General features: G+C 37.4%; 1 protein-coding gene across 1 annotated transcript in view; it reads left to right on the top strand.

Annotated features, from left to right (window-relative positions):
- Nucleotides 1–26,201, top strand: part of DOK6 (docking protein 6) — a 251,710-nt gene that overhangs the window by 98,459 nt on the left and 127,050 nt on the right. Inside the window, exon 3 of the mRNA XM_058020153.1 lies at nucleotides 17,614–17,728. Within this exon, the coding sequence (XP_057876136.1) occupies nucleotides 17,614–17,728 (115 nt within the window). The remainder of the gene's footprint in view (nucleotides 1–17,613; nucleotides 17,729–26,201) is intronic.

Genomic DNA, 26,201 nt, shown 5'->3' with positions numbered 1-26,201 from the left:
AATTCTTTGCTCTTTGAGATTGAAAGAGGTGCCCAAACATACTTTGTGTAGTTTTTACATCCGTATTTTGCCAAGTCTTCCACAGCGGAGGTAACTAAATATTCCTGAAAATCATATCTCTATTTTTCCACATTTTGACATGTAATTATCTTCAGATATTTGTTTACACCACTTTCAAGTAATATCTTGTAGCAAAATCATGTGGCTGATATGGGAAGGTTATGAAGGACATTGCTTCCATAGGCTGCTATTACTCAGCCAATGAAATTAAAATGAACCCTATTTAAATGAATAACTGTTAGCAAAATAGCTACAGTTCTGTCACCAAACAAAAAGATTTGCAGTAATTATCAGATGCCTCTTAAAATATAGGAGTATTTGAACAACATGGTTGTTCAAAGCTAGCATTCTGTGTACCAGAAAGCAAATTGCAGGAATAATTGGAGCTGTGCTGGTAATAAAGCCGTTAATAGAGTCTGAGCACATCAAAGGGCAGCATACAAACAAATAAAATAATTTTTTACAAAGTTTATATCAAGGCAATAACATCTTCTTTCCTTAACAATGTAATGAAGAAATCTACAAGTTGAGCATGCTGACAGGACCTTAAATCCTACAAATATGGACCTAAAATGCATAAGTGATCCTACTAGTCCCTTCCTGTATCCATTCATCCATCTAAACATTTAAGTCACAATGTATTCATTTGAAGTGTAAATTCGCAGGTTAAGTAAGTGTCAACATGTGGTGTTGAATTCCTCAAAAGTGGCATCAGTGGCTGAATCTGATTATCAAGGAAGGAAATAATAGTAGGAAAATTAAGGATAATCTTTACTTGTAACACAAAGCAACACCAAGACTTGTTAGGGGTGGTTCTTATATGAAGAGCCATGTACAGTGTAATACAGAAAATTCGTAGTAATAGCTGAGTTTGTATGTACAGTTTTGCAGCAAAAGGGACAGTCTGATCTTACAAATCAGCTATTTAAATAGAATAATATATTCCCATTATATTAAGTATTAAATGAAGCTGGAAGACTGAATGTATTACTTGGAAAAAGTTATACTGGGTAGGGGAGCAATGTTTAAACATTTCAGCTGGAGGACAAAAAATATATAATGTAAAAAAATATATAATGTTAAACCAAATGTAAAATGTTATCGGACTACAGAACAATTCAGGACCTGTGGAACCCATCTAGTTCAATCCTCTGCTCAAAGCAGCGTCAGTCAGATCACATTGCTCGTGGCCATGTCCAGTTGTTTTTTTAATATCTCCAGGGCTGGATGCTCTGTGACCTCTAGAAAGCTAAACAAGAAGTCCTGTGCCTGCAGCCTGATTACTAAAGCATAGAAGAGGCTGGGAACTAATTGTCTGGAGTGCAGCTCTGCTGCAAAGGCCCTGAGGATCCCATTGGGCAGTGAGCTGAGCAGCTGTGTGGCAGCAATGAAGCAAACCATGTCCTGGAAAACCTCAGCAGGAGGATGGGCAGCAGCATGAGGACTCAGAGCACACTGAGCCTGACCTGTAATATTGTGTCTGATTCTGGTCCCCTCACTGCTCTGTTAAAGACAGGAAGAAATCTCCAGAGAGCGTCAGTGAGGAAGTTGGAGGTTGGAGAACCTGAGGCAAGACTGAAGGAACAAGATTTGCACTAGTGAGAAAAGAAGGCCTGTGGGCATCTAATCACAGCCTTCCAATTTTGATAGGGTGGCTGAGGTGTTCTCAGGGGAAGGACAAGAGGCAATGGCAGAGGTTGTTTCAGGGGAAATCAGCTTGATACAAGGCATAAAAAACGAATAGCCAACTGATATTTAGAACAACTAAACATGAGAGCAGGCTAAGCAGAGAGGTCAGTATTTCCACACTGGAAATCTTGAAGACCTAGCTTGGCTAGGCCTTTTGTAACCTAATTGAAGAGCCTGCACTCAAGATGGACCAGATGATCTCCAGGGTTTCCATCCAACACAGACTTTTCTGTGACCTATGAAGTTTATGTCACTAAAGTTGCTACTATAGTTCTTGGTATAACTCTGTGCTCGTGCATTGTGTCAAACTGGTCTTGCCTTCTCCTGAGTTTATTTGAGTGGTGGAAAAAATATACTTAATCTTTCTAGTGTCTCTTAAAACACTCTCAGGAGAACTTTGCTTTAAACTGCTCTAGTTATTGTTTATAGTAGAGGATATGATGGTCTGTGTGTCAGCTATGTATATTCTGATTTTGCCGTGGAAACCTAGCCGTGTTTTGGCAAAGTTCAAGGCCTTGAAAACCTGTATTTTGTGCATATGTTTTGAAAGGACTTCTGACTTTGACAGCTAAAATGTTTTGTGTCATCTGTAAAATTTTGAATGTGATGGAAATTCAGATAATTTTCTCTCTTGAGTAATGGAATATGTTTCCCTCAGTTCATTCAGGGCTAAAGACTGGTATTCATTGTAAAAACTACTTATCATTTTTATAGACTAGTACAGGGACAGGTGTTTGAGGTGAGATCATGGAGCCATTCTCTGTATGTATCTCCTCTGGCACTTGGTCACATGAAAAGGAAAATGGTTGAATTAAAACTTAAGAGAAGAAATAGACAAAATGTTAGAATGTGGGAGAGAAATAAAGGAATAAATGTTCTGGCACTCTATGAAGCACCTTATCCTTTAGAAAGCTGTGAGACACTCCAAGGTCGATGGAAAGCTGGCTGCTCAAATAATTGCTATGAGAAATGCTGAAGTGAAGAATGGGATGGGGAGATTTTGAAGAAAATATATATTACTAAAAGTAATAAATCTATTTTAATTGACTGCACAAAGCCAGGGAGACTGGTGCAGAGATAGCAATCCCAACAATGAGAGGGAGGTGAACAAGCAAGCAAAGAGCATGGACATGGTCTGTCACTTCAGCTCGACTGTACCTGGTAAAAAAAGTCTGTGCAGCAGGGCAGATGCACATTAACAGAAAGCAAGGAGAGATTGTTCAGGTTTTTACACCCAAGTAAATTGCTCTCCAATAGCACTACCTCATTTGTTCCAGCAGCTGGGAGATATTCACTTCTCAGACACGGCCCAGGAGAGGCCAGTTCCACAACAGGAGGAGCGTGTGTTTGGAAGAGAGGGTTTCAGTAGCAGAGACCCTGATGAAGCTGGGGGAGAGGCACTTAGGAGGGGAGAGACTGGAATTGAGGTCTCTGAAGCAGGTCCTTATTGGTCCTTGGGGGAGAAATCAAGAAGAAAGAATTGAGCTAGAATATAAAACAGCTGGGCTTGCTGTGGAGATTTGCACTAACCAAAATCCCCTTTTCAATGCAAGTGAAAAGCGAAATCTGGATATCTTGAATTCAAACCAAAAGTTTAAAGGACTTTTTTTACTTTCTTTTGCTTTCACCATGCAATTCCTTGTTTCTTCCCTGCCAATATAATCCACACATCTCAGAAGCAAGGAAGTTGTAAAAGAAAATTAATATTTTTGAAACTATCTTTGTGAAATATGATTGTGTGATGACCATTACAGAAGAACCTAGAGAAGTCAGATCATACCACTAAGTCAGAAAAACATTATGAATTTATGACAGTCCAGCAAATTTAAAGAGCCTCTGCTTAGCAGAATGGTATTGACCATTTATTCTGACTGTGGTGAAAAATAGTGATGGAAAATCAAATGCAATCATATATTTATGACAATTTGTATCATAATAAGTGTAGAATAGGTACCAATAAACATAAAGATATTTGTCATAAGATACAGGGTAGGAAGGCCACAAGTCAGACCCAGTGGGGCCCACTGCCATAAACAATAGGAAAATGGTAAACTAGGCCTATGGAACTAGCAATCAAACATTGAGATCTTCCTTTCCTAGCCTTCAGCACTTGACTCTGCATTTGTATTTTTTTCCAATACTTTGTGAATCTATTTTCACCATTCAAGTGTAGAAAGTAGGTATACTACATAAATAATAAAAGTTCATGATGAAAGTTAAAGACCTAATTATCTAGACTGCATTTTATTACAACACCAGTAAAAAAATATGTTATCTGAGGATTTTTTTTTTTCCTAATGACAACATCTTCCCTTGAAGCTACTCAGAATTATGTGTCTGTGTTGCTGGGGAATGTTTACCATATTGCTGTGGAAATGGGAAGAGGCATGGACTATTCTGCAGTCACTATAAAAGGAAGCAGACAGGTACAAACTGAAGGTTATGGTGTATGAGGGAGGGCCAACAGGTTTGTCTCTGTAATTTGTTTTCTATTAATAAAGGGAGATGAAATGTAATAAGTGTTATGAGTACTAAGTTTCATTTAAGGTTATGGTTTACTTGGAGTAAGGGAGGCTTTGCAATGTAAATAAAGAGCAATTTATTATGAAAATTAGCACAAAACTATCTAATTTTTACTTCTTCATAGAGGGAAATTTGAAATTCAAATCACTGGCTGATGAAGGTTATTAAAAATGCATTAGAGTTGAAAATGTAGCTGTGTGTAATTGTCATAATAGATACTCAAAATTAATTTATCCCAAATGACAATTAAGCTAAAAGAATTTTCAAATTATCAGATAACAAACTTCAGTTAATTTTAGAAAAAAATAAAATGAAAACATTTTTTAAAGTTTGTAAAAAATCAAAACTATTTTAAAATAATCCTAAAAGAAGGGTTACATTTCTGCTTAGAATAATTCCTTTTCTTCTCGTGCAAATCACTTCACTCTTGCAATTTTCTTTTACCTCAGTTTCTCTCTATGGCATTTTTCTCTCTTTGACCTTTTTCTCCCAGAGATGTCTGGACCACTTTGAATGTATGTGCACACACACGTGTACAGACATGGTCTGAATTTAGATTTAACTAAACTCATTAATTTTCCTCTATACCTGGTAATTTTGCATCTAGTTGATGCATTTTTCTGATGAGGAATCTCATAGGGGGACTACTTCAGTTAATACTTCCTCAAAAATACCTGAAATGGCTCTAACATAGATGTTTATATTTAAGATCAGCATCAAAATGCCACTTTTGGCATTGTTTGATTGAGATGGGAGTTATTTTTATGGACACTGAGGCATATTTACAACCTTTAAAAATCAACGGAGGGGAAAGTTGTTCTAAATAGTACTACTTTTGTGCTGGGTGTGTAAGTAATAATGCTTTCTAGACACAAGACAAGCCAGGATAGTCAGCTAGTGGATATGTCTGTGGTTGTGCTTATAGATGAGCACACATGGGCTTGCAGCACTTGCTGCTGTCCATGGCCAGCAGTGCATCCAAGCCCCCAGCTGAGTCCTGTGCTTGTGTGTGTGTTTCTCCCCTTTGGAATATGGTGAGAAAGCCAAGAATAAGGACTGCAAAGAAAAAGATGTCTCTTTTCCTGGATAATGTAATTTTTTTTTTTTTTTTACTATATCTCTTGATAGTTCAGCAGATACTCAGCATTTTAGAGGTCCTTAAAATCTGCATCATGAGTTTGTTCTCAGCTGGGATTTTTTCCCCCTGTGTCATGTTAGAGGTAAGCCAGCCTTTGTCACCTGCTTCTGACCCCAGCCTCCCCCATGGTTTCAAGACCTGCCTAAAGGGAGCTGCAGCTGAAATTAAAGGCTTGCACAGATTGAAACAGATAGGATGAGGAATTACACCTGGGGCTCGGCCACTGGCATCACGTACAGCATAGATACAGGCACAATAATTGATGTGCATGGAAAGCCTGTGGTTGCTTGGATCCTCCAACACTCCTGACCCAGTTTGTCAGTGCAGTGAGAGATTTTGTGGTTAGGGTTTGAACTTGCAGTTCAGCAGGAAGAATTGTATATACACATTACTTACTGCGTTCAAGTGATTACTGCATGTAAGTGATTTGTTTTCAAATTTAGTCTATGTTAATAAACACTTATTTTTAATTGAGCTGATCTGACAAGATAATTTTGGAAACTTATGCAAGCCAGCTGATTTAAGTAAATGAGAGGAAAATGTAAAGGAAGTTTTGGAAAAGTACCTTCCTCCTTTTCTTTCCACTCAAAGACCAGTAACATATTCCTTTTAATTAACCAATACCTTTGGGTCAAAAATAGAGCAGATCTGGACATAATCATGTACTTTGGGAATGTCAAAATTGAAAACTCTGAAAACTGAAAACAGTTTCTAAGTGTCCAGTGTATTTTATTCACCCCACAAGGATATTAGCACTCATCTAATGATCTAGTGTTCCTAGTGAAATACTGCATAAATATGGTTTGCACGCCTACTAACTCTGGCAGGAAGTTTGATATTGAAAGCATTTTTTTTAATTGCAGCTGAAATTTGAAAGGATAATTGTGAAACCTATTTTATTTCAGTTGTGAATCATCTTCCCCCTCTGCCATCTCTCTGTAGCACAATGTTATTTTTCAAGTGTGCACCTGGGTTGCAAATTAGAAAATTTGTGTTGTTTTAGTATTAAGGCATTAGTTTAAATTTTGTTAGCACTCACTTTTACAGAAGGCTGTATTTTTCCCCTTTTAATTTAATGAATGCACAGTAGCCTGGTATTCAGATTGCTCTTCAAAATGAAAGGTTAGATTGGAAAACATATTTCAAAGGATCTTTAGGATAGCAAGGAAATGGGATTGAGGAGAACTGGGATTTTTGTTCTGCCAATGACTGTCTGTACAATTACGCCATGAACTGTGAATGCATTTTTTTCGGTATGTAGGATTTTAAAATCCTAATTAAAATGTTTGTTAAGGGAATAGGTCGATGTGCACATGAACTGATCAGATTTCGACTATCACTTTCAAACACCAGGCTACCAGCCAGAACCAGAATAATCCCAGCAGGCTGGTTGATTTTATGGGTTAGGCAGCAGCTCAATCCTGACAGCATTACAGCAGCACGGCTTGAGAGAAAGTAACTTGGCTTGGAAAAATCCCTACATCTTTGCCTAGTAAAGGCAGCTGATATCACTTTATTATGCTTACTCTGCACTGGTTGGTTTGATTTACCAACCCTGTCAATCAATTTAGCATTTAAAGTAGCATTAAAAAAGTCAGAGGAAGATTGTTTTCCATCCTTAATTTTTTTAGAGTTCATTGAGACGAAATTAAGAGTTTGTAACTGCTTATGTGGTGAGTGATCAGTTATAGCACACCATGAAACTGGGTACCAGGCTGTAGCCCATATGAAAGTCAGATGTTCTAATACTTAGAAATAGTTAAAACTTAAAGAATGGAGAGAAGTTTTCTTTATACCCTTTAAAATTTTGAGCCTGCTTTCCCCTTCTCCTAATCCTAATCTCAACCCCATGAGCTTTATTTTAACTGGATTTTTCCCCTCCTCTGCTTCAGTTAAAGCAGAGGAAGATGAGTAAAAGATTTTCATGAGTGCACTGGAGTTTGGCCAGTGGTCAACCCACTACAGTTGTAAATAGTAATAATTTTTATTTCTCTTCCATTTATTTAAATTTGGAGAAATTAAAATCATTATTTTATTTTGTATTCAGTCTAAATTTACATAATGTCATCTAGGTTTTCTAAAAATGCTGAAAAATACAAACATGCATTTTTTTAAATCTCAATTTTATCTGGAGGATAAGAAGGAATTATTCATCATCGTACTACTATCAGATCTACACATATTTCTTCCCATCAAAGTTTTCTTTTTTGCCCTGGCATTATTGCCTTATACTTAGCCTGATTTATTTTAAATATATTCATTTATTCTGCCCAGTTTTGTGTTTTGGTTTTTTTTTTTTTTTATTTTTATGATGTACTTTTTCAGTTAACAGACAAGATTCTTACTGTTGTTATAGATGTGTTTTCCTTTCAGTACTTAGAGGAATGAACATTTACTTGGTAGAAGTTTCTTAAAAACTTACTCTTCTGAAATAGCAGCTGGAGACCTGCCCTAGAGGCATAATGTGGAGGTTGATATGCCACTCTTTGGCAATAGTCCTGGAGAGTGTTGTTACCATAACGACTCCTTTTCCAAGGGTAAATCCACATGCAGTTATGGGGAAAACTCTTCTGTTCTCATTCTGAATTGTTTTTGCTCTTTTATGATCCTTTCTTTCACTTCTCTGATCTTGGGATTTCTTTTCTCCCTTATTATGTTTCTCTTGTAATCTTATGCTTTAAGATTTGCTATTCTTTCATTAAATAGGTTTTTTTTTTTCCTTTTTTTCTGCCTCTTAGTACATTTTAACCTTAAGTCCTGTTCTCTTGCATCTCCTTGTCCTGTTGCTGGTTTTGTGCAATATATGCTGATGTTGTGGAAATGTGTTTCATCTTAAATACTCTGAATGGCCTAATACCATAAGGGTTTATCCAAACTCACAAAGGTGCAAATATCCTTGCAGGTCTATTAGCATCCCTTTCTTAGATTTAGAAGTTATTTCTTATGAAGAGTTTTCTTGTCCAGCTCCTGCTCACAGCAGAGTCACGTCCGAGGTCCAAGGTCTGAGCAAACGTGGTTGCACAGGGCAGTGTCCAGTTGAGTCTCCAAGGATGGAGATTGCAGAGCCTCCCTGGGCTGCCTGTCCCACTGCTGTGCTGTCTTCATGGTGGGAACATCACTTCTCATATGCAGCCTGAACATCTCTTGTCTCAGTTTATGCCCATTGCTCATTTTCCTCCCCGCAGGCACAGCTGTGATGAGCCTGGCTCTGTCTCCTCAATAATCTCCCTGCTGGCACTGGGGGCACTGCAGTTAGATGCTCCCAGAGCCAACCCTGCTGCAGGATGGAGCAGCCTCTTCCTTCAACCTCTGCACCCCACAGGGCAAGAGGTGCAGCTCTGGCTGTCCTGGGGAGCCTCTGCTGAACTCACTTTGTCATTGGAGTCACTTTTTCATTGGAGTCCCAAAACTGGGCAGGATATTAGAAATGTGATCTAATGAATACTGAGTAAAAAAAATAAAAGAAAAGTCACTTTCCTTGATTTATGGCCTGTGCTTCTGTTAATGCAGCCATTTCCCCAGTCTCAAAGGTTTTAATGCTTTTCAGGCAGCACACTGCCTTTTCTTAAGAGCCCAAATCACATCCAGCTCCATCCAAAGCTGTAACAAAACTTCTACTCTGTGGCAATTGGATTTAGCAGTGTCAAAGAAGCCACTGCTAGCTGCAGATAGTGGCACTGAAAGCTGAGCTGGAGGCAGATGTTTAGATGCTTTGAGATCCTCTCTGTGGTCCTCTGATCTGTACTGAGCCAACATCTTGTGTTCTCCTTTTGCAGACTGGAGCAGCATATTGGTGCCTCCTTTGCGCTTTTCTTGCTGTGATAGTTGCCATGGCCCTTGCTTTTTATATCACTCTCTTATTGTTGCCATGCTGTTTCTGGTTTGGGGTGGTTCTTTACTGTCTGGGCATCCCTCACTGGAGTCCCTGCTCCTTGTCCCTGTGATGGCTTTTGCTCTGTCACGCTACTGCTTGCGTGGTATTACACAACAGATGGTCGTATGTGGGCCATTATTAGGAAATAAGAGGATAAATGATTGCATTTTATAGCTTTCTCTTCTGCTTCTATTTTTTCTAGTTAGAACTTAAATGACAGGAAGGTACTGTGCAATGCAAAACAGAAACCCATTTATGTAAATTCAGACCTTTTCTTCTGCCCAGGCAATTTCCAGGACTCTGCACAGTGGAAATAACATTCAGTAGATGGAATTGCAGAATCATTTCCCTCCCAGTTTTATATGGGAGGCACATGTTTGGAAGAATTCAAATAAGATATAACCCAGAATGGGGCACTTAAGGTTTTATTCATGGTTTTTGTGGTTTTCATCTCTTTTGGACCTCCTTTCTTATTTACCGTGGAATTGTAATTTTTGTAGAGATGCAGATATAATAAGTGATTTGGAAGTAATATTTCTGTAATTGTGGAAGACTTATCTATTTAAATGTACAATTTGAGAACCAGACCCCACAATGTGTTATATATGTACAGTCTACAAATCCATGTAATGCAAAAGGAAATCCTACATCTTCAGCTGCATGACTAGAACAGATTTTTAGTACAAGAAGCAAACAAAAAATGTTCAGTGTTTGTCAATAATGAAGTGTTATAAATTAAAGAGAAAGTGTATTGAATTTTTCCTAAAATCCTTCCTCTTTGAAAGAAATAAACATAGTTCCAAAGAAAGTAATCAGAAAAGAAGAAAAATACATAAATACTGTTTAGAAGCAATGCATCTCAGTTAATATAAGCCTTTGTTTAAATTAAGTGTATTTTGGAATTTAATATCTTTTCATATCTAAGAATATAACTAAGATACTGAAATGATAACAAAACACCCAAACATTTTAAATTATAGGTGTTTTAAGATGCATTGACAGTAACAGTTTCATAATATAAAATATTTTGATAGTATAATGAAATTGTGATCTTGTAATTATTTCCTGTTATTTACCTGGATAAAAAATGCTCTTTCAAAAAGAAGACTTAAGGTTGACAGGCAAGGACTACAGTGTTTTAGAGAGACCGGAAGTTTCTTACGAGAAATCTATTATCTGATCTTTTCTGGCTAGACAGATGTAACTGACCTGTGTGTGCTGTTCAGAGATTTTATTTTACATATAACAGTCCTAAATAATTTCCTTGATCATCAGCCTATACCTGTGTATCCTGCTATGGCTACATGGCACCAAAGGCTTTCTTATATTAGTAGTTTTCCTACACTTGAATTATTTAGTAGATATCTGCAGCATGGCTTTTCTGGAATTAAATTACAGTTGGTGTAGCTAGAGACAAGTGGAGTTAGACTTCTGAAATCTATCAGGATGCTTTTCAGATGGTTGCCTAGTCTCTTGGCACAGACATGCACTAAAACTGAAACAGACCAATTGTTTAGTATTTCTTCTAACTCAGTCCCCTGGCTTCTGAAACTGCTTGCTCATTCTGGTAGGGAGTAGGGAATTGAAGGTATTTGGTATTAGTGACAAATTTAGGATCTTCATGCAGAAAGGTGACTTGAATTTTCTGTGAACCTCTCAGGTTAAATATTACTATCCTAAGACTTCAAGGAAATGAAGATTTTATTTTTTTTCAAAGGGAGGGCATAAGCTAAATACTTCCTCTGATCCTCTTGTCTTTTTTACGGTATAGCATGAGATTTGTTAACTGTTGGTTCTTTCAGAGAAGTCCTTTGCAGTTTCTTCTTTTGTGTTTAAGGTTGATGCACTGCTCTATGCTGGGTTGTTTTTTGGGTTTTTTTTTTTTGATGGTTGATCCACCCAGATGCGGCTAGACAGTATTTACAAGATGCTGATAGTTATGGACTTTATTATTCCTATGTCACATTAACTAAAGGAAGGAAGTAGAAGCTCTGAATGTGATTTTCTTCCAGATAAGATATTACACCAACACAAAACAAGTTAAAGTTTTGGGCTTATTTCCAGACCAAGATAAAGAAAAACAATAAGGATGAGAGGAAGTGCATTGCATTACTTGAATCAATATTTAAATGATTAATGAGTGATCAAGATATATGAGCAATAGTGTCAGAAACCTTATTATAGGTTCTTTCACCTTCTTGTTCAGTGCTTGATGTATCTGTTAGAAAGTCTTACATTTTGGTGAACAATCCAAACATCCAAAAGTAGTGTTTCCAGATCAAGTGTGTTTCTTTTCATCTGTGCTGATAAGGAATCTTTGAGATGAAGCAAATTCCTGGCCGTGAGAGGAACCAAGTTACAGTAACCAACACTGATGTGTAGCCTTGAGGCCCTGATGCAAGTCTAGCCTAGTATAATTTTGCAGGAGTGAGATTATGCCTTTACCAATCCTAGAAGTTATCCTACCTAGCAGCCCTTCAAGGCTATGTCCTTTTATCAAATATTATTGAGAAGTAGACAACTTGGATGCCTCTGATGCAGCTATGTCAAGCCCCATCCCCCCTCCACAAAGAAAGAAAAAACCTGTTTAATAGATGAAAGAATAATCTAAAAGAAAAAAAGAAACCTTGTCAAATTTTGGTAACATGTAAGCTTAGTAACTCTTGATTTTTTTCATCAATCAGTGTTAAATTGTCTTTCTAGAACAAATGCAAAACTGGTTTTAATGACTGATACAAAAAAATCAAGAAATAGAAAAAAAATCAAACTAGGAAATGTGTGTGTGGGCTGCTGAGTGATGGACAAATGAAGCAGGAATTATTGATGAGGAGTAGGAGAACTGAGAAATGGTCCAGGTGCTAAGAGTCCCTAGCACATACCACAGTGAGCAACATATGGAGAAAAGCACTAAATGTCTAGTAGAGAAAAGAAAGTCTAAGTTAACATGCTGATGGTAGTGGAAATTTGTACACTACATAATCATAACTTAATTAAAAAAAAAAAAAGGATTTATTTCACCTATTGGAAGAAATCAAAGGATAAAAAAATCAGAAAAAATCTATTTGCAAGTTTGCTCACTAAGGAGGCAATATTAGGGATTTTATTCATTGTTGAAATTAATATTGTTCTAGACAGTTACAATTGGAGAAAATAGGAAAAGTGATTTACAAAGTTTTTGTTGGTTTGAGTTGTTTTCAGAGTTAACACAGTTTTAGGTGAAGTATAATCCCACACTGAATGTCTAGGTGAGACTATTGTCTAGGTGTTACATATGTAATGGCACAGAAAACTTTTTCCTTTTTTATGTTTCTCTTACTGATGCAAGATTAACAATGGTCTAGGTAGTTTCAGAATGATATTTTGTTGTTGTGAAGAACAAAAATATTTTCAGTGTATTAGACTGAATTTTGTAAACAAGTCCATTACTATACCACAGGGAGCAAATTTTGGTATAATGCTCCTTGCTAAAAAAAGTAGATCTACCTAATGTACTACTCAAAAAATGGGGACTTTTTGTACTTTTAAAAAATTTTATTAGTCTTTTAAGACATTCTTAAAATCTGCTAAGTGATGTATTAAATTATTTCAAAGTAGCATGATTTTTATAAGTTTTCTATTTGCCTTTTCAGTAGCTTTGATACTTTTCCCTTTTAAAAATGCTTCTTTTTTCTTTTTTCTTTTTTTAAATACTAGATAAAATTTAAGCCACAGTTTTAAAAATCCCTGAGATAAAGCAATCTGTTTCCAAGGCAAAGTTCATCTTTTCCTTCACACAAGATAATATACTCTCAGGTGTTTTTTTAATGGCACATGTTCAGCAAGTAGAGAAATGACTCATGCTTAATTGGCATTAAATCCAGAATTCAGAATTTCATTAACTTAATTCTCTATCAATGGGAGGATAGACTTTCACAGTTTTGCCTCTATCTTTCTACTCTGAGCATGGAGGGAAGCATACAGTACAATTTGAAAAGATGATCATTGAAGCAAATATTCATCTCTATCTGATATTGAAAATTATATAAGCAATAGAAATACTGAGGGGCTTATTTGATAATATGGCCTTTCTAGTTGTTAGTGTAAATTTGTGTTCCCAAAGTGTTCTCATTTCTTTTTCTGTTAGCTTGCCCAGTAAAATTATACTTCTTAAAATCTTTATAAGATTCCTATGTCCTCAAAATGTTGTAGCTAAAATTATTTCCTTCAGTTCTTGTAAAGCAAAGCATTCCAATGAGAAAGATATGATTTTTGAAGAAAAAAACACTTACCTGGCAGAAATGCTTTGGCCACGCATGTTAAACCACTGAAGTATTTGACAAGAACATAAGTGTCTCACAATATCTCAAAATAGTTTCAAATAGGTCCATTTTTTGTGGAAAGGTGTTGACAAGAGGAATATGATTCCTGTGTGAGACTACAAATGGCTCAAAAAGTTTGTCTTAAAGAAAGAAGGTAAAAGTCAGGGAGTTTGGAAGAGGCAATTAAATGTAGCTTTGTCACATTGAAGTTACAAGAAGTTCTGTGCTGTCTAGAGATTTCAGAGACAAAGAAAAATCGAAATGTGTTTAAAACAAATACCCTTTTTTCCTGCATGGGGACTATTTTTCTTCACTTGCCTTGCATATTGTTCAACTTAATCTCTCATATGGGTACGAAAAAGCAGCACATAAGAATTTGGCAGTGTTTTCATTGTCTCTTTCAGGCATTAAATTCCCACCAGCAAATAAAAAGAATTCTGTTGTATGTACATTTTTTACTGACAATATTCTTAAGATATTGTGTATGTGATGGATGTTGCATATGTGACTATATTAAACAAGGCAGGATTAATGTACTGATCAATGAGATTACTCAAAAAAACATCTTTACAAATAGCCACTTGTGTGTGCTCAGGTATGTCTGTATTTATGTTTCAAACATAAATTACTATCAAAATTTTGTAGCTTTAGTGCCAGGAATGTAAGATTTTTGGCTCTATTATCATTATTATCTTATCTTATAAGCATTGCAGGATCTTTCAGTAATTTGTAAACCTCAAGTATTATGAAAAAAGAATAGATCTCTACTATATAACAGAGACTAGAAGAAGGCTTAATATGCCTTGTTGTCACTATTCAAAGCAATTCTTTTTCCTTTTCTGCTATTCCAGAGAGAGAAGTTTTCCCTTTTAAGTACAGCAAGTATTAAGGCACTTTTATCTGCATAGTGTGCAGTGTCACACATGCACACACACATGTGAAAATGTCACTTTCTTTATTAAGTGCTTGTGTAAGAATCACTGGAGCTTTTTCCTCGTATCAGTGTTTTCCCTTTCCTATTGCACCACCAGCTATTTTTAAAATTTTTTTTAATAATAACCTGAACTTTTTCGTGTCCTAAATAATCTTAAATATTTTGTTCTTATATCTTCTTATTTAGCAAGACTAGAAGATCTGTACCCTGTCAAGACTAGTAGATCTGTACCTTGTCTTTAGCAAGACTAGTAGATCTGTACCCCTGACTTTGGGACATTCTGTATCTTCAAAATTCAGCAATGACTTATGGATTTGGTATTGTTCCCTCAGGTTTTGAATTCTAGAGTCTGCTCTCTCCTCTGCCTAAAAATGCTTTCTTTCTTCTCTTTTGGGGGATTTCTGCGAGATTGCAAGAGCTCTCTCACACATTAGTTCATTTACCATGCGTGGATCAAGGAAAATCAGCAGATATTTCAGTAACTTCTTTAATGGGACAGAGATATTTGTGGTATTCACCCCTTCTCTTTTACCCAAGCCAAAAAGTAGTACAATACATGGAATCTTACAAAGCCCTGAAAATGCATGACAAAAGTTAAAATTATAAAGGATTAGGAGCCAAATGGTGAGGTAAATGCACCTGTGTCTAAAAAAAGGTCAAGAGGTCAACCTGGAGAATACAGAGAATTTGGCAGTCAACCAAAGGTCAACCTGGAGAATTTCTGACAGTCTTACTTAAGCCTATAGGAAGAACTATGGAGTAAATATAATATTTGTGAAAGGCAGCATGGATTTATCAAGGATAAGTCATGCCTGACCAGTACAATCACCATCTACAATATGTTATGAGAAGATCTTTAGCAAGGCTTTCCACATTTTCTCCCATGACATTCTCAAATTGAAGTTGGGACAATATTATTTATGCAGGTGGATGTCTAGATCATGTAAAGATGGTCAGCTAGTCAGACCCAGAAAGCTGTGGTTAATGGGTTGGTTATTATGTGGTTATGTTGGTTATTAACATGGTCAGTGTGGTTACCTGCTTGGAGGGCTGTAGCAAGTGTGGAAATGCTGCGGTCTGTACTGGGACCTTTCTTGATATTGTTATCAGGGACATGGAGGAAATAAGGGAGCTGCACCAATGTGCAGAGAGCAAATTGGGAAGGATCAGTTGATAGGCTTTTGGTAGTCAAGCTGCCTTTTCAGCAGCCTGAATGAGCTGGACGAATGGGCTGACATGGACTTTGTTAAATTGAATAGGAGCAAGAACCAGGTGCCAGCCTGGGGATAGAAGAGCCCCTGTGATGGCAAAGATTTGGCATTGGCAAGCTGGGAGTGGCCTGAAGGTAGGGCCCTGGATCTTGGTGCCTCAGCTAGCAAAGCTCCATGGGCTGTATGGGCAGAACCATGGCCAGTCAGTGCAGAGAATTATTCTCCTCAGTTTAGCACACATTAGACCATGTTTATAATACCACATCCATTTTGGCCCACCTGTTACAACAAAGACTTTGACAAACTGGAGTGAGTTTTGCTGAAGGCTGTCAAGACAGACTCTAGAGCAGTCTTCAACTGGTCCCAAGTTCATCAGCACACAACACATTCCTCTTCATGCTTTGTCTCAGTGCCTTTTGTTGTCTTGATGCCTTTCACTGCTCCTCTGCTAATCAATATTTTATTGAAATGTCTTTGCCACAACGTATTCCATTTTTTTGGAACTGCAGCGTATAAAATCTCCTTTGCTTTAAAATTATTTTCAGCATGTGAAAAGGAATGCTGGAACTGTGCACCAGAAGCATAACAATTACAAAACAAAACAAACAAAAAAACCCCACCTACATTCAGTCCATTTTTTCTGTAGTCATAGAAGTCCAAACTTATGTGGTTGACATTTTTCTGGAAATTATTTCTGCCTCAGGCAAATGTCCTGCCTGAGAAAACCTAACTCTAACCAGATAAAGTTTGCCCAGAGTTCCAAGAAACTGAGAAAAATATTTCAGAATATGAAGTGTTAATCAGTTTAGTATAGGCTGGGCCACCAGGTTGGAATAACATATTTTTCTTCCATTTCTGTTAATTGTAGTTACATACATGCATCAAAAGAAAATGGAAATAGATTGAATTTTTTATGTTGTAAATTTGCTGCAAGAGTATTTTATTGTTGATAAGCTTTTCAAATATTTAGAAAATAAAATGAAAGTTTGACTTCTTTTGAGGATGACAGATAGATTTTAAAGACACATAAGGATCTCCCCTTACAAATGTAGCGATGCTATTTGACGTATTACTTGAGTTACCTTCCTTAACTAATGAAGCACTGTTCTTCCAAAATTAGGTTTTCTATTTGATGCAGATTCTGAAACTGATCCAAGTTGTATGAGTATAGAAATTGAAAAATAGATTATACAAAATCCCAAGGCTGAGTTGATGTCATTGTAAACTATTTCCATGTAGGACTTATTAAGGAAACCGAATTTTGTGGAAATCTATTAGAGAAATAGAGTTATTAGAGTTAAGTTTTGCAACTTAAGACTCTACCTATTTATATGTGTTTTTTAACGAACTATCAAGCTTATAAATATAAATAACCTAGGGGTTTAGTAATGGTACTCCCCAGTTTAGTTCTCCCACCAAGACTCAAAACCAGACTGGCTGCTCACTCACTCCCCCTTCCCCTCCCCTTCGCACTCCTTTGGAATGGAGCTGAGAATTGGAGGCACAAAAGCTGAAAATCATGGGCTGAGATAAGAATGATTTACTAGAAACAGCAATGAGACAGAAAAATGAACAGTACCAGCAGCGCAAAGAAACAATTTACATGGAAAAGCCTGCAACAATATCCGGCTCTTCCCCACCAGGCTTTCTCCCCAGTGGAAGAAGAGAGAGTTCCTTACTCCTGCCCCTGGCAATGAGTGAGGTGGAGTGGAATAACATCTGGGCCTTGCCACACACTTCTCCTGCTTGCTGTGAAAAATTAACCCTGTCCTGGCTGAAACTAGGACAGGAAAAAAACAGTTTATAGTAAGAATTGAGCAGTTAAGGTTAATATTTTTGTTTGTACTATTTATGCACTGGTCTAAAATACTTTTCTTCATTTTAAGGTAACTGAGCTGCACAATATCAAAAATATAACCAGATTGCCTCGAGAGACAAAGAAGCATGCAGTGGCAATTATCTTTCATGATGAGACATCAAAGACATTTGCGTGTGAGTCAGGTAAGTAATTGGTGCTTCATCTCTAGCTTGAAGAAATCAAGTTACACATCAAAGTCTGGCTCACATGAATTAACTCACAATGCCAAATAGAAATTCTTACCTTAAAGAAATTTGTGGTAAACAAAAAACTTTGGAGTTTGGGGTTCAGGTCTTTTGGGGTTCAATAAGGTTTTTTTAATATATGATGAGAGGTGTTAGGGGTGTTACAGAGCTCTTTTTTCCATTATTTTTCTTTGCATGCAGATGGTTTAAAGACTGGAGGTTTCCAGCTAAACTTGTAAATCCTAGTAAAAAATAACCTGTAAGATGTTATTAAGTCAAGATGTGAAGCATTCTTTTTTTAACAAGATTCGCTATAGGCAGTTACTAAACTAATAATTATCATGCCATTGCAAATAAGTAGCAAATACCAGCTAAAACCTCAGGATATTTTAAAGCAGGGTGTCAAGCAGTCAGTGGTTTGAATGACTCCATAGCATAATGACTAGACTAGCATAGAACATTAGAGTACACAATGGCAGGCAGTTACTTGTGAGACACTGAGCACTGCACAATTAAAGTGCACTATTTTCATTTGAAAGTACAATTGCACACATCTGTGTCCTAGGCTATATTTTGGGTATATTTTAACAGAAAAAAAAGTTTTTCAAAAGCGTGGGAAATTCTTTAATTATAAAGTTCGTGCCTTTTTAGTGACATATTTGAAACTTTACATTGTAAACGTTTATATAGATAATACTATATATATATATATGTTGGTTTTGGTTTTTTTAAATATATATGTAATATTATGTATATATGGTGAAAGGCCTAGAAGAAAATCTATATGAGGAGTGACTGAAGTTAGTTGGTCTGGAGAAGAGGAAACAGAGGAGAGACTTCACTGGAGTCTGCAACTTCCTTTTGAGGGGAAGAGGAGATGCAGACACTGATCTCTTCTCTGTGGTGATCAGTGACAGGACCCCAGGGAATGGCCTGAAGTTGTGTCAATGGATTTTAGGTTGGAATTAAGGAAAGGTTCTTCATCCTGAGGGTAGTTTAGCTCTGGAAAAGGCTCTGCAGGGAAGTGATGACTGCACCAGCCTGACAGAGTTCAAGAAGCATTTGGAAGATATTTTTGGGCACATGGTGCGACTCTTGGCACTGTCTTGTGCAGGGCTAGGAGTTGAACTCTATGATCCTTGGGAATCCCTTCCAACTCTAGATATTCTATGATTCTTTATCAATATTATCATATAAACATTGCATCATGTACAATTTAAATAATAAATTAAATACAGTGAAACAAAATCTGAGAAATGTGGAGGAGGTTAAAGGTGTGCAAGGTCATGAATTATGTAGCTTTTAGATCAGATATTGCAAACAGCAATATGTATATTCCATCATGAAAGATAGACTTTTTTTTGTTAATTATTTTAAGTTTAGTGACACACATAGAAAATCTGTCTGTCTACAATTGGTTTAAGCGATCATTAGATAAGTAGCCCACATTAAAGATTTTGAACTCTAATCTGGAGAATTGATAGTGACTCTGTATTATGATTAATAATTGAATAAAAACATTTTAATTATATTCCAACAGCACTGAAGTCAGTCCTATGGAAATTTTTTCCATTTGCCTATGCATGCCCTTCTTTCCTAATGAGATCTTGTTCCTTCCCTGGAATTACTGTGGCTCAGGTATATTTGAAAAGAGTGAGAGCAAGTCATGACTTCAGAATTCTTTCACCAAAGAAGGGACAAACCTAAGGAAGTTCAGCATGTCTGGCCCACTCATCCCATTCTTCTTAACCTTGAACCCAGTTGTAAATGCAAGGCACATGTAGTACCATAAGGTGCTAGCAGGGTGTCAGTATGAGATGCTCTCCCTTTATGCTCTATACAGAAGTGTGTTTTGAGTGGACAGAACACTGGGTGAAGTGTCAAACAAGTGGAGAGCTTGTGGACAAGAACAAAGTTCAGACCAGGATAGGTGATGTAGCAGGTGTCTGCTCTAGACCTTCTCATCAACAGGAGAAGGCAGATGAAGCAATCTCGGGGCAGGTGGAAAAGCCTTATAGTCCCAGGCATTGGTGTTCCTGGGTGACTTTAACCTCAGCAGTAACTACTGCAAGGCCAATAAGGCTGAACACAAGCAATCCAGATTTCTGAAACAGATTGAAGAAAACTTCTTGACACAGATGATCAATAGTGTGATGAGGGGAGATGTTTGTTCAGGGACATGCTTGGCAGCATCCTGTGGATCCTTGAAGGGCAAAGGAGCCCAGGAGAGCTATACAATCTGCAAGGACAGCATCCTCTGAGCACAAGAACTGTTTTCCCCATTCTCAGAAGACAAGCTTTACAGGAGATGAGTATGAATGGATGTGGAGCTCCTGACTCGCTCAAACACACACAAGAAAACCTACAGTGAAGCAGAGACTGACTCCTTGGGAGGGATACAGAGGCTTTGTCTATTTACATGGGAATGGAGTTCACCAAGCTCCAGCTCAGGGAAGTGCAAGATAGAAAAGGTTTCTTAAAGTACACCAGGAGAAAAATAAAGGCCAAGTAAGCGTGGCCCTATTGCTTGCTGGAACGGTCGACATAGTGACAAGGGTCATGAGAAAGGCTAAGGTACCTTTTATACTGTGGTTTTCACTTGCAAGGCTTGTCCTCAGGCCTTCCAGGTCCCTAAGCCCCTGAACTTGATGAAGTATCCATGGCAGGGGAAGGCATAGTGAGGCATGATTTAAATCACCTGGATTTCATACAAAAGTTAGTGGAGCTTGATTGTCAAGAATGACAAGAAGGAGGATCCAGCCAGCTCACCTCAGTCCCTGAGAACACTGCTGGAGCAAATCACATGTAAAGACATGAAGGACAGCAAGGTGAATGGGAGAAGAGAAAAATACTTCCCATATGCAAATCATGTTTGCCATGATTAGGTGTCTAGCAAAAGAAAGGTAGTGATTCTTATACACCTTAATTGTAATGGTCTTTGATGCCCTCTGTAGCTTCCTCCATAGCCCCGAAAACTGGTGGGACATGGGGTGAACAACGACACTATAAAGTGGACAGAAAATAGGCCAGACTTAAAAAACCAAGGTTGTGAAGCCAAGCTTGCAGCAAGGATGTAGTGGATCCCTAGAGTCAGTGCTGGGACCAATACCATTCAAGGTCTTCATTGATAATCTGCATGATATGGTGAGGTTACTCTCATCTGGTTAGCAAGTGACACCAGGCAGGGGTGACCCAATTTGGGGAGGCAGGACTGCTGTCAGAGGGACCTGGACAGGCTGGAGAAATGGGCTTCCAAAAACCTTGTGAAGTTCAGCAAGAAAAAAAGCTCTTTGCCCTGGTTTATGGTAATCCCAGCCATAAGGCAGGCTTGGTGCCAGCTGTTGGGAAGCAGATCTACTGAAAAGGCTCTGAGGTCGTGGTGCACAACACTTCCTGGACAGCATTAGTAAGGCTCTTCACAGCAGATACTGGAAAGTGATCCTTCCTTTTTATTCAACACTTATAGGACCACATCTAGACTGCCATGTCCAGTTTTGAGCATGCAGCACAATATTGACATACAGGAGTGAACCCAGGGTGGGGCACCAAGAGTCAGGAGCACGATATAATAAGAGAGGCTGAGGGCTTATTCAGCCTGGAGAAAAAATATTTCAGAGGATCTTATTGCTTATGTGATCTGAGAATACAGAGAAGATTGAGCTATAAAAGCATCAAATACCTGGCTGTTTCTGAATGACTACAAATGTTGGCTGTGAGCATAGTGGAGTTTCAATTAGTTTGCCTTTCTCCATGCCTTCAGTCTGTCTAAGCAGTATAGACTGCATCACATCTATGAGATGAGAAAGATACACAGTTTTGTTTCACTAAAATCTGACTCTCTTTAACTCCAAATCTTTTGTTTTCTGAACTAGGAAGATAGGGTCCAAAAACAAATTTAGTTCCCAAGTCATTTCCACAGTGAATTCTGTCTTCTCACAGGGAACTGTTACCATTTTTACTGCTGTTGAAATGTGCCAAGTACTTGGCTTTCCTCTATGAAACTAAACAAAATTTAAGGAATGTTTGAAGAACTTGCTTCTTATTTAAAATGGGTTCCTTTCCTTCTCTTGTTTAGTGGCACTGGTTTATATGGAAAAATGCATAGATTTTTACAGCCTCACAGTGTATAGTGATGTACACACAATGGTGTTTATTTTGGCAAATCTTCTTGCCACTTCTTTGGTTAACACAATAACTTTACTAATCCCTCTTCTTTCTGGTGGCTTCAGTGTCAAAAAAACTCTCAAGTGGTTTTGACTCAAGGCAAAAATCTTCCAGAATCATAACTGCTTGACCTTGAATTTTTTAGGACTCCAGAGTTTCATAATGTGGAAATTTTTCTACCATGAAGTCTCTGAATATACAGAAGCAGATGCCTTGTTTCTTATCATCTTGACTTCCAGGGGCAGATGGAAGGAGAGTAAGGAGAGTAACATTAAACCCATTGCAAAAGATCTGCTGAGCATAGAGTCAAGAATTTTTTGGAGAAAAGGAGAAAGGAATACTCAAAGCTGAGTTGATTTTAGGGACTGAACAATGTGAGGGAGAGGTTTTGTCAGTGTTGTACCATAAAATGATTTTAAATAAAGGTATCATTTTGGTTTTGACATCATGAGCTGATGCCTTCTCCTCTGTGCAGTCTTAAAGTGCCAAAAAGCAGCACATTTTTCTGGCACATAGCTTTCTTAATTGTGGAATTAGGCACAATAAAATACTATTCTGTTTTAAAATAGGTCTCTAAAGATGCAGAACACTTTAGCTCTCCACAGAGAGCCTGAGAGCTGTGATACCAGCCCACTGGGTGTGCTGGCTCAGAGCCTGTGGTTTTTTCCTAAGCTCCTGCAGCTTTTAGTCCCTCATCTTGCTTATTATCTTCAAGGCAGCTACTGGCAAATCTGAGCTCTGGATGGGCTGTAACCCCTGTATTTCCATTAGAATTTCAGTGAATTAGTAATCTGAGATGCATCTACTTGTTGGTAATCTTCATTTGCCTATGACAACATTCTACAGAAAAACAAATCAGACTCCTGCATATGCTTTTGTTATCACCTACCCATCACTACCACCAGTGCTCCCAACATCTACAACAGCTGTAGAAATGTGCTCCCTTCTGAAGCCCTATTGAAATATTTTGAAGGCAAATCAATCTCATATACTACAGTTCCCTGAATAAAAGCATGGGATAACAAGTCTTTAAAGAAGAATTATCCCTCTTCAGGAAGAAAGGAAAGCTTCTTGCTGTTACTATATCTGTTTCTGACATCTTCTCTAAGGGGCAGAAACTTGTGACTTTGGTGATTAGCAAGCAACGTTTTAAAATTCTCCGTTACCATGAGAATTGTTTCAGTGGAAGTAAACTAATGAGAAGTCAGGACTGATTAACTAACATGAAAAGTAGTCTATAACTCAGTGAACCTACAACAGACTTTAAAGCGTGGGAATTCTTCTTCAAACCATGGGAAATTGCTGGTGCCCTAACAAGGAACATGCCATGATCTCTATTTGAGCCTTTCTGAATATTGTCTGAAAGTTACTGCCTTTAAGGAAATTTGTGTGTTGTTGTTTTGGGGTTTTTTTTATTATTAAGAATTATGAAATTGTGGGGGGTTTTCTCTTCATTCTGAAGTGTATAATCAAGAAGTGGAGAAGATATTTTAGCTCTGGATTCCAGCTGCTGGGTTTGACATGCTGACTTTCCTTGATACCTTTCCTAAAAATATTGTTGGGTTGGATCTTGTTTGGTTGGGGACCTTTTGTTATTGTTGAGTTTCCTTCAGGTAGTGTGCTGTCACATGTTTTGTAGTTACAGCCCTGCCTGGATCCATGTATCTGTTAAGATGCCTTTCTTCCTTCAAACCTGGTATCTGTAATGTGACTGTAAGACAAGTGTCTGAACTGAGACAGGTGCTCTGAAATGCCCTTTAAACGCTCACAAAACTTCTAGATGTGATGCAGTGAGCAATGGTGGCTGTGCAGGACCAGCAATAAAATGAAATTGGAGGGCATGAGTAGTGATTTAATCTAGAATTTTATGGTGCCGTTTTGGAAGATGCTGGCATGATGATGATTGTGCCTGAATAATAGCTAGCTTTTAAGGAAGGCTCTTTCTGATTTGCACTAGTCAGGGACAGACCATATGGGGGCTTGATTTTTCCTTTAGTGATCACAGCAAAATACTGAGTGATACCAATCCCTGGGCATTTTATGCGTAGTGGCCCCTCCAGCACAGGTTTGTGTAAAATCTATTCTGAAGTCTAAATGACAGAATGTGATGAAAACTGATTAATTTTTAAATCTAGTTCTTAAAAAATAAAAACAAAAAAATAATATGAGGGGAGTTAAAAATATTATGGAGATAGGAATAAGAAAGACAAATAGAGCTGAGAGGTGATTCTGGTGATTTGAGAATAGAATGAGTTGTGACATAAGGGGCAAAATCATATTTGTGACATAGGGAGAAAAATTAAGAGAAATCTTAAAACTGCCACTGTTAAGCAAAGCAGACACCCCCTGAGATACTGGCCTTTGTCTGTGTTCTCTTCAGCACAATGCCCCACTCTGTATAGAAGTACATTAATTGAAGGGATTTCTTTCTTCCCAGGCATGCGTGAACTGCAGCTCTAGAGTCATTACAACCAAGAAACATCCTCATTATTTTTAAGAGGTTATACTTTGGCTTTTCCTTAAAACTTTTGCTATTCAAGTCCTGGGGAAAATAGAGTTGGGTTATTGCAAAGTGTCTATCAATTACTTTATTTGAAATTTTTGGTTTAGGGGTTTATGCATTCATGTGGTTGTTTTGGCTCAATTCACCATTTTTATATCTTGAATGTCTTGCTTCTGTGATGGTTGCCTTGATAAAACTCTTTTATACACCTGCAACATAAACAGGTAAACAGGTATATGTTTTTCTTCTGTATTCTTGTGTTTCAGCTTCTTTTGAGTGCAGTCAAACTGTGATAATCAAGTTTTGTCATAATTTTCCAAAAAAGTTTTGTCACAACTCTCCGAAATTTTACTTAGTTGAAATTGAAAGTCTGTTGGTGTCAAGTGGCAATGTGTGTTTTTTCTAGATTTGTATGTATTTTTCTTTTTAAATCTGTTTTCACCATTTGTTAGTGTTGCTTTCTTTTCTTAAAAAAAATACAGTGGTGGTATCATTTCAAAAGGAACAAGTTCATTTCATGTTTTTACTGAAAAAGCTTTTGGACAATTAGCAAATTATTACTGATCATGAGTTGGGCTTTTTCTCCTTGATAGTTTTCACAAGTAAAACCACTATGTGCTGAAAGAGCTCAACAGATATCAGTGGAGTATTAGATGCAATTCATATTACTGTATCCTTTGGCCTGGAGGTTTTGCATTTAAATTACTGTGAAACTTTGAGATGAAGCATCAGTGCTCATACTTGCTGTTATAACGAACAATACATATGGCTATGTAAGCTTTAAAAATAAAGCTTAAAAATAGAATTGTTATTGATATTTTAAAATAACCAGATTGAAGTTCCCGTTTTTGCTGTTATTTTTGTGACTTTGAAGCTCCAGGATCATGGAGGCAGTGAAAGTGGAGAACAGCATCCTAAATACTGTTTGGGCAGTGGAAAGAAGAATATAGAGTTCACATTTTGGATGCAGAAAAATAAACCCAAGTAGTCCAAACTATTCTAAAACATGGGATATTTCACTTTTAACATGTCAGGGATTGTTATATGAAAATTTATGACAATAAACCTGGGGCCTCAGGTTTTCTATTTTCTGGTTTTGTTTGTTTATAGAGAGAGAGAAAGGAACCTGCACTCTCCAGAAAGCATATGGCTCATTGGAGATCAGATGCATGCTCTCACTTCCATATGTAACACATTGTCTGAGATCTAAAAATGAGTGAAAAGACAGGCATTTCATGAAGTTGAATATGTTGCTCTTGATTCTTACATTCTCCCTTTTTTATCACAATTTTTGAAACACTATCCACTTTCAGGGCAAAATTCAGTCTGAGTCATGGTAATGCTAAAATTTACTTAGAATGCCTGTCCTTTTGTTCTGGGCAAATAGTTTCCTTTTCAGTATTGATGAGTTTTAGTTTCTTTTTTTTTTTTTTTTAATTTTGCCTGTAAATAGGCATCTCTGCTCTGACTTTAACATATATAAAGTTGAAGTATTTGGATTCTGCCTCTCATTGCTCTTGGTTGCCAGTTGATCCTCATTTTTCTTGGTTTTCTGTCTGAACTACAGTATTACAATTTTCTGACACATACTGGTAATATGTATTACTGGCAAATGGAATGAATGCAGGAAATTGTGCTCCATCTTCAGGACATAGCTGTTGATAGATCAGGTTCTACACTGTTGCTTTCCATCCTTTTCAGTCACTTCTAGGTTGTTAATTGACTGCACACTTAGTTCTAAAATTATTTAAATGATATTTTGGG

The sequence above is a fragment of the Melospiza georgiana genome, chromosome 1, assembly GCF_028018845.1.
Source record: "Melospiza georgiana isolate bMelGeo1 chromosome 1, bMelGeo1.pri, whole genome shotgun sequence".
NCBI lineage: Eukaryota > Metazoa > Chordata > Aves > Passeriformes > Passerellidae > Melospiza > Melospiza georgiana.
Note: the sequence above shows the minus strand (reverse complement) of the source record. Positions and strands in the feature narration are given on the sequence as shown.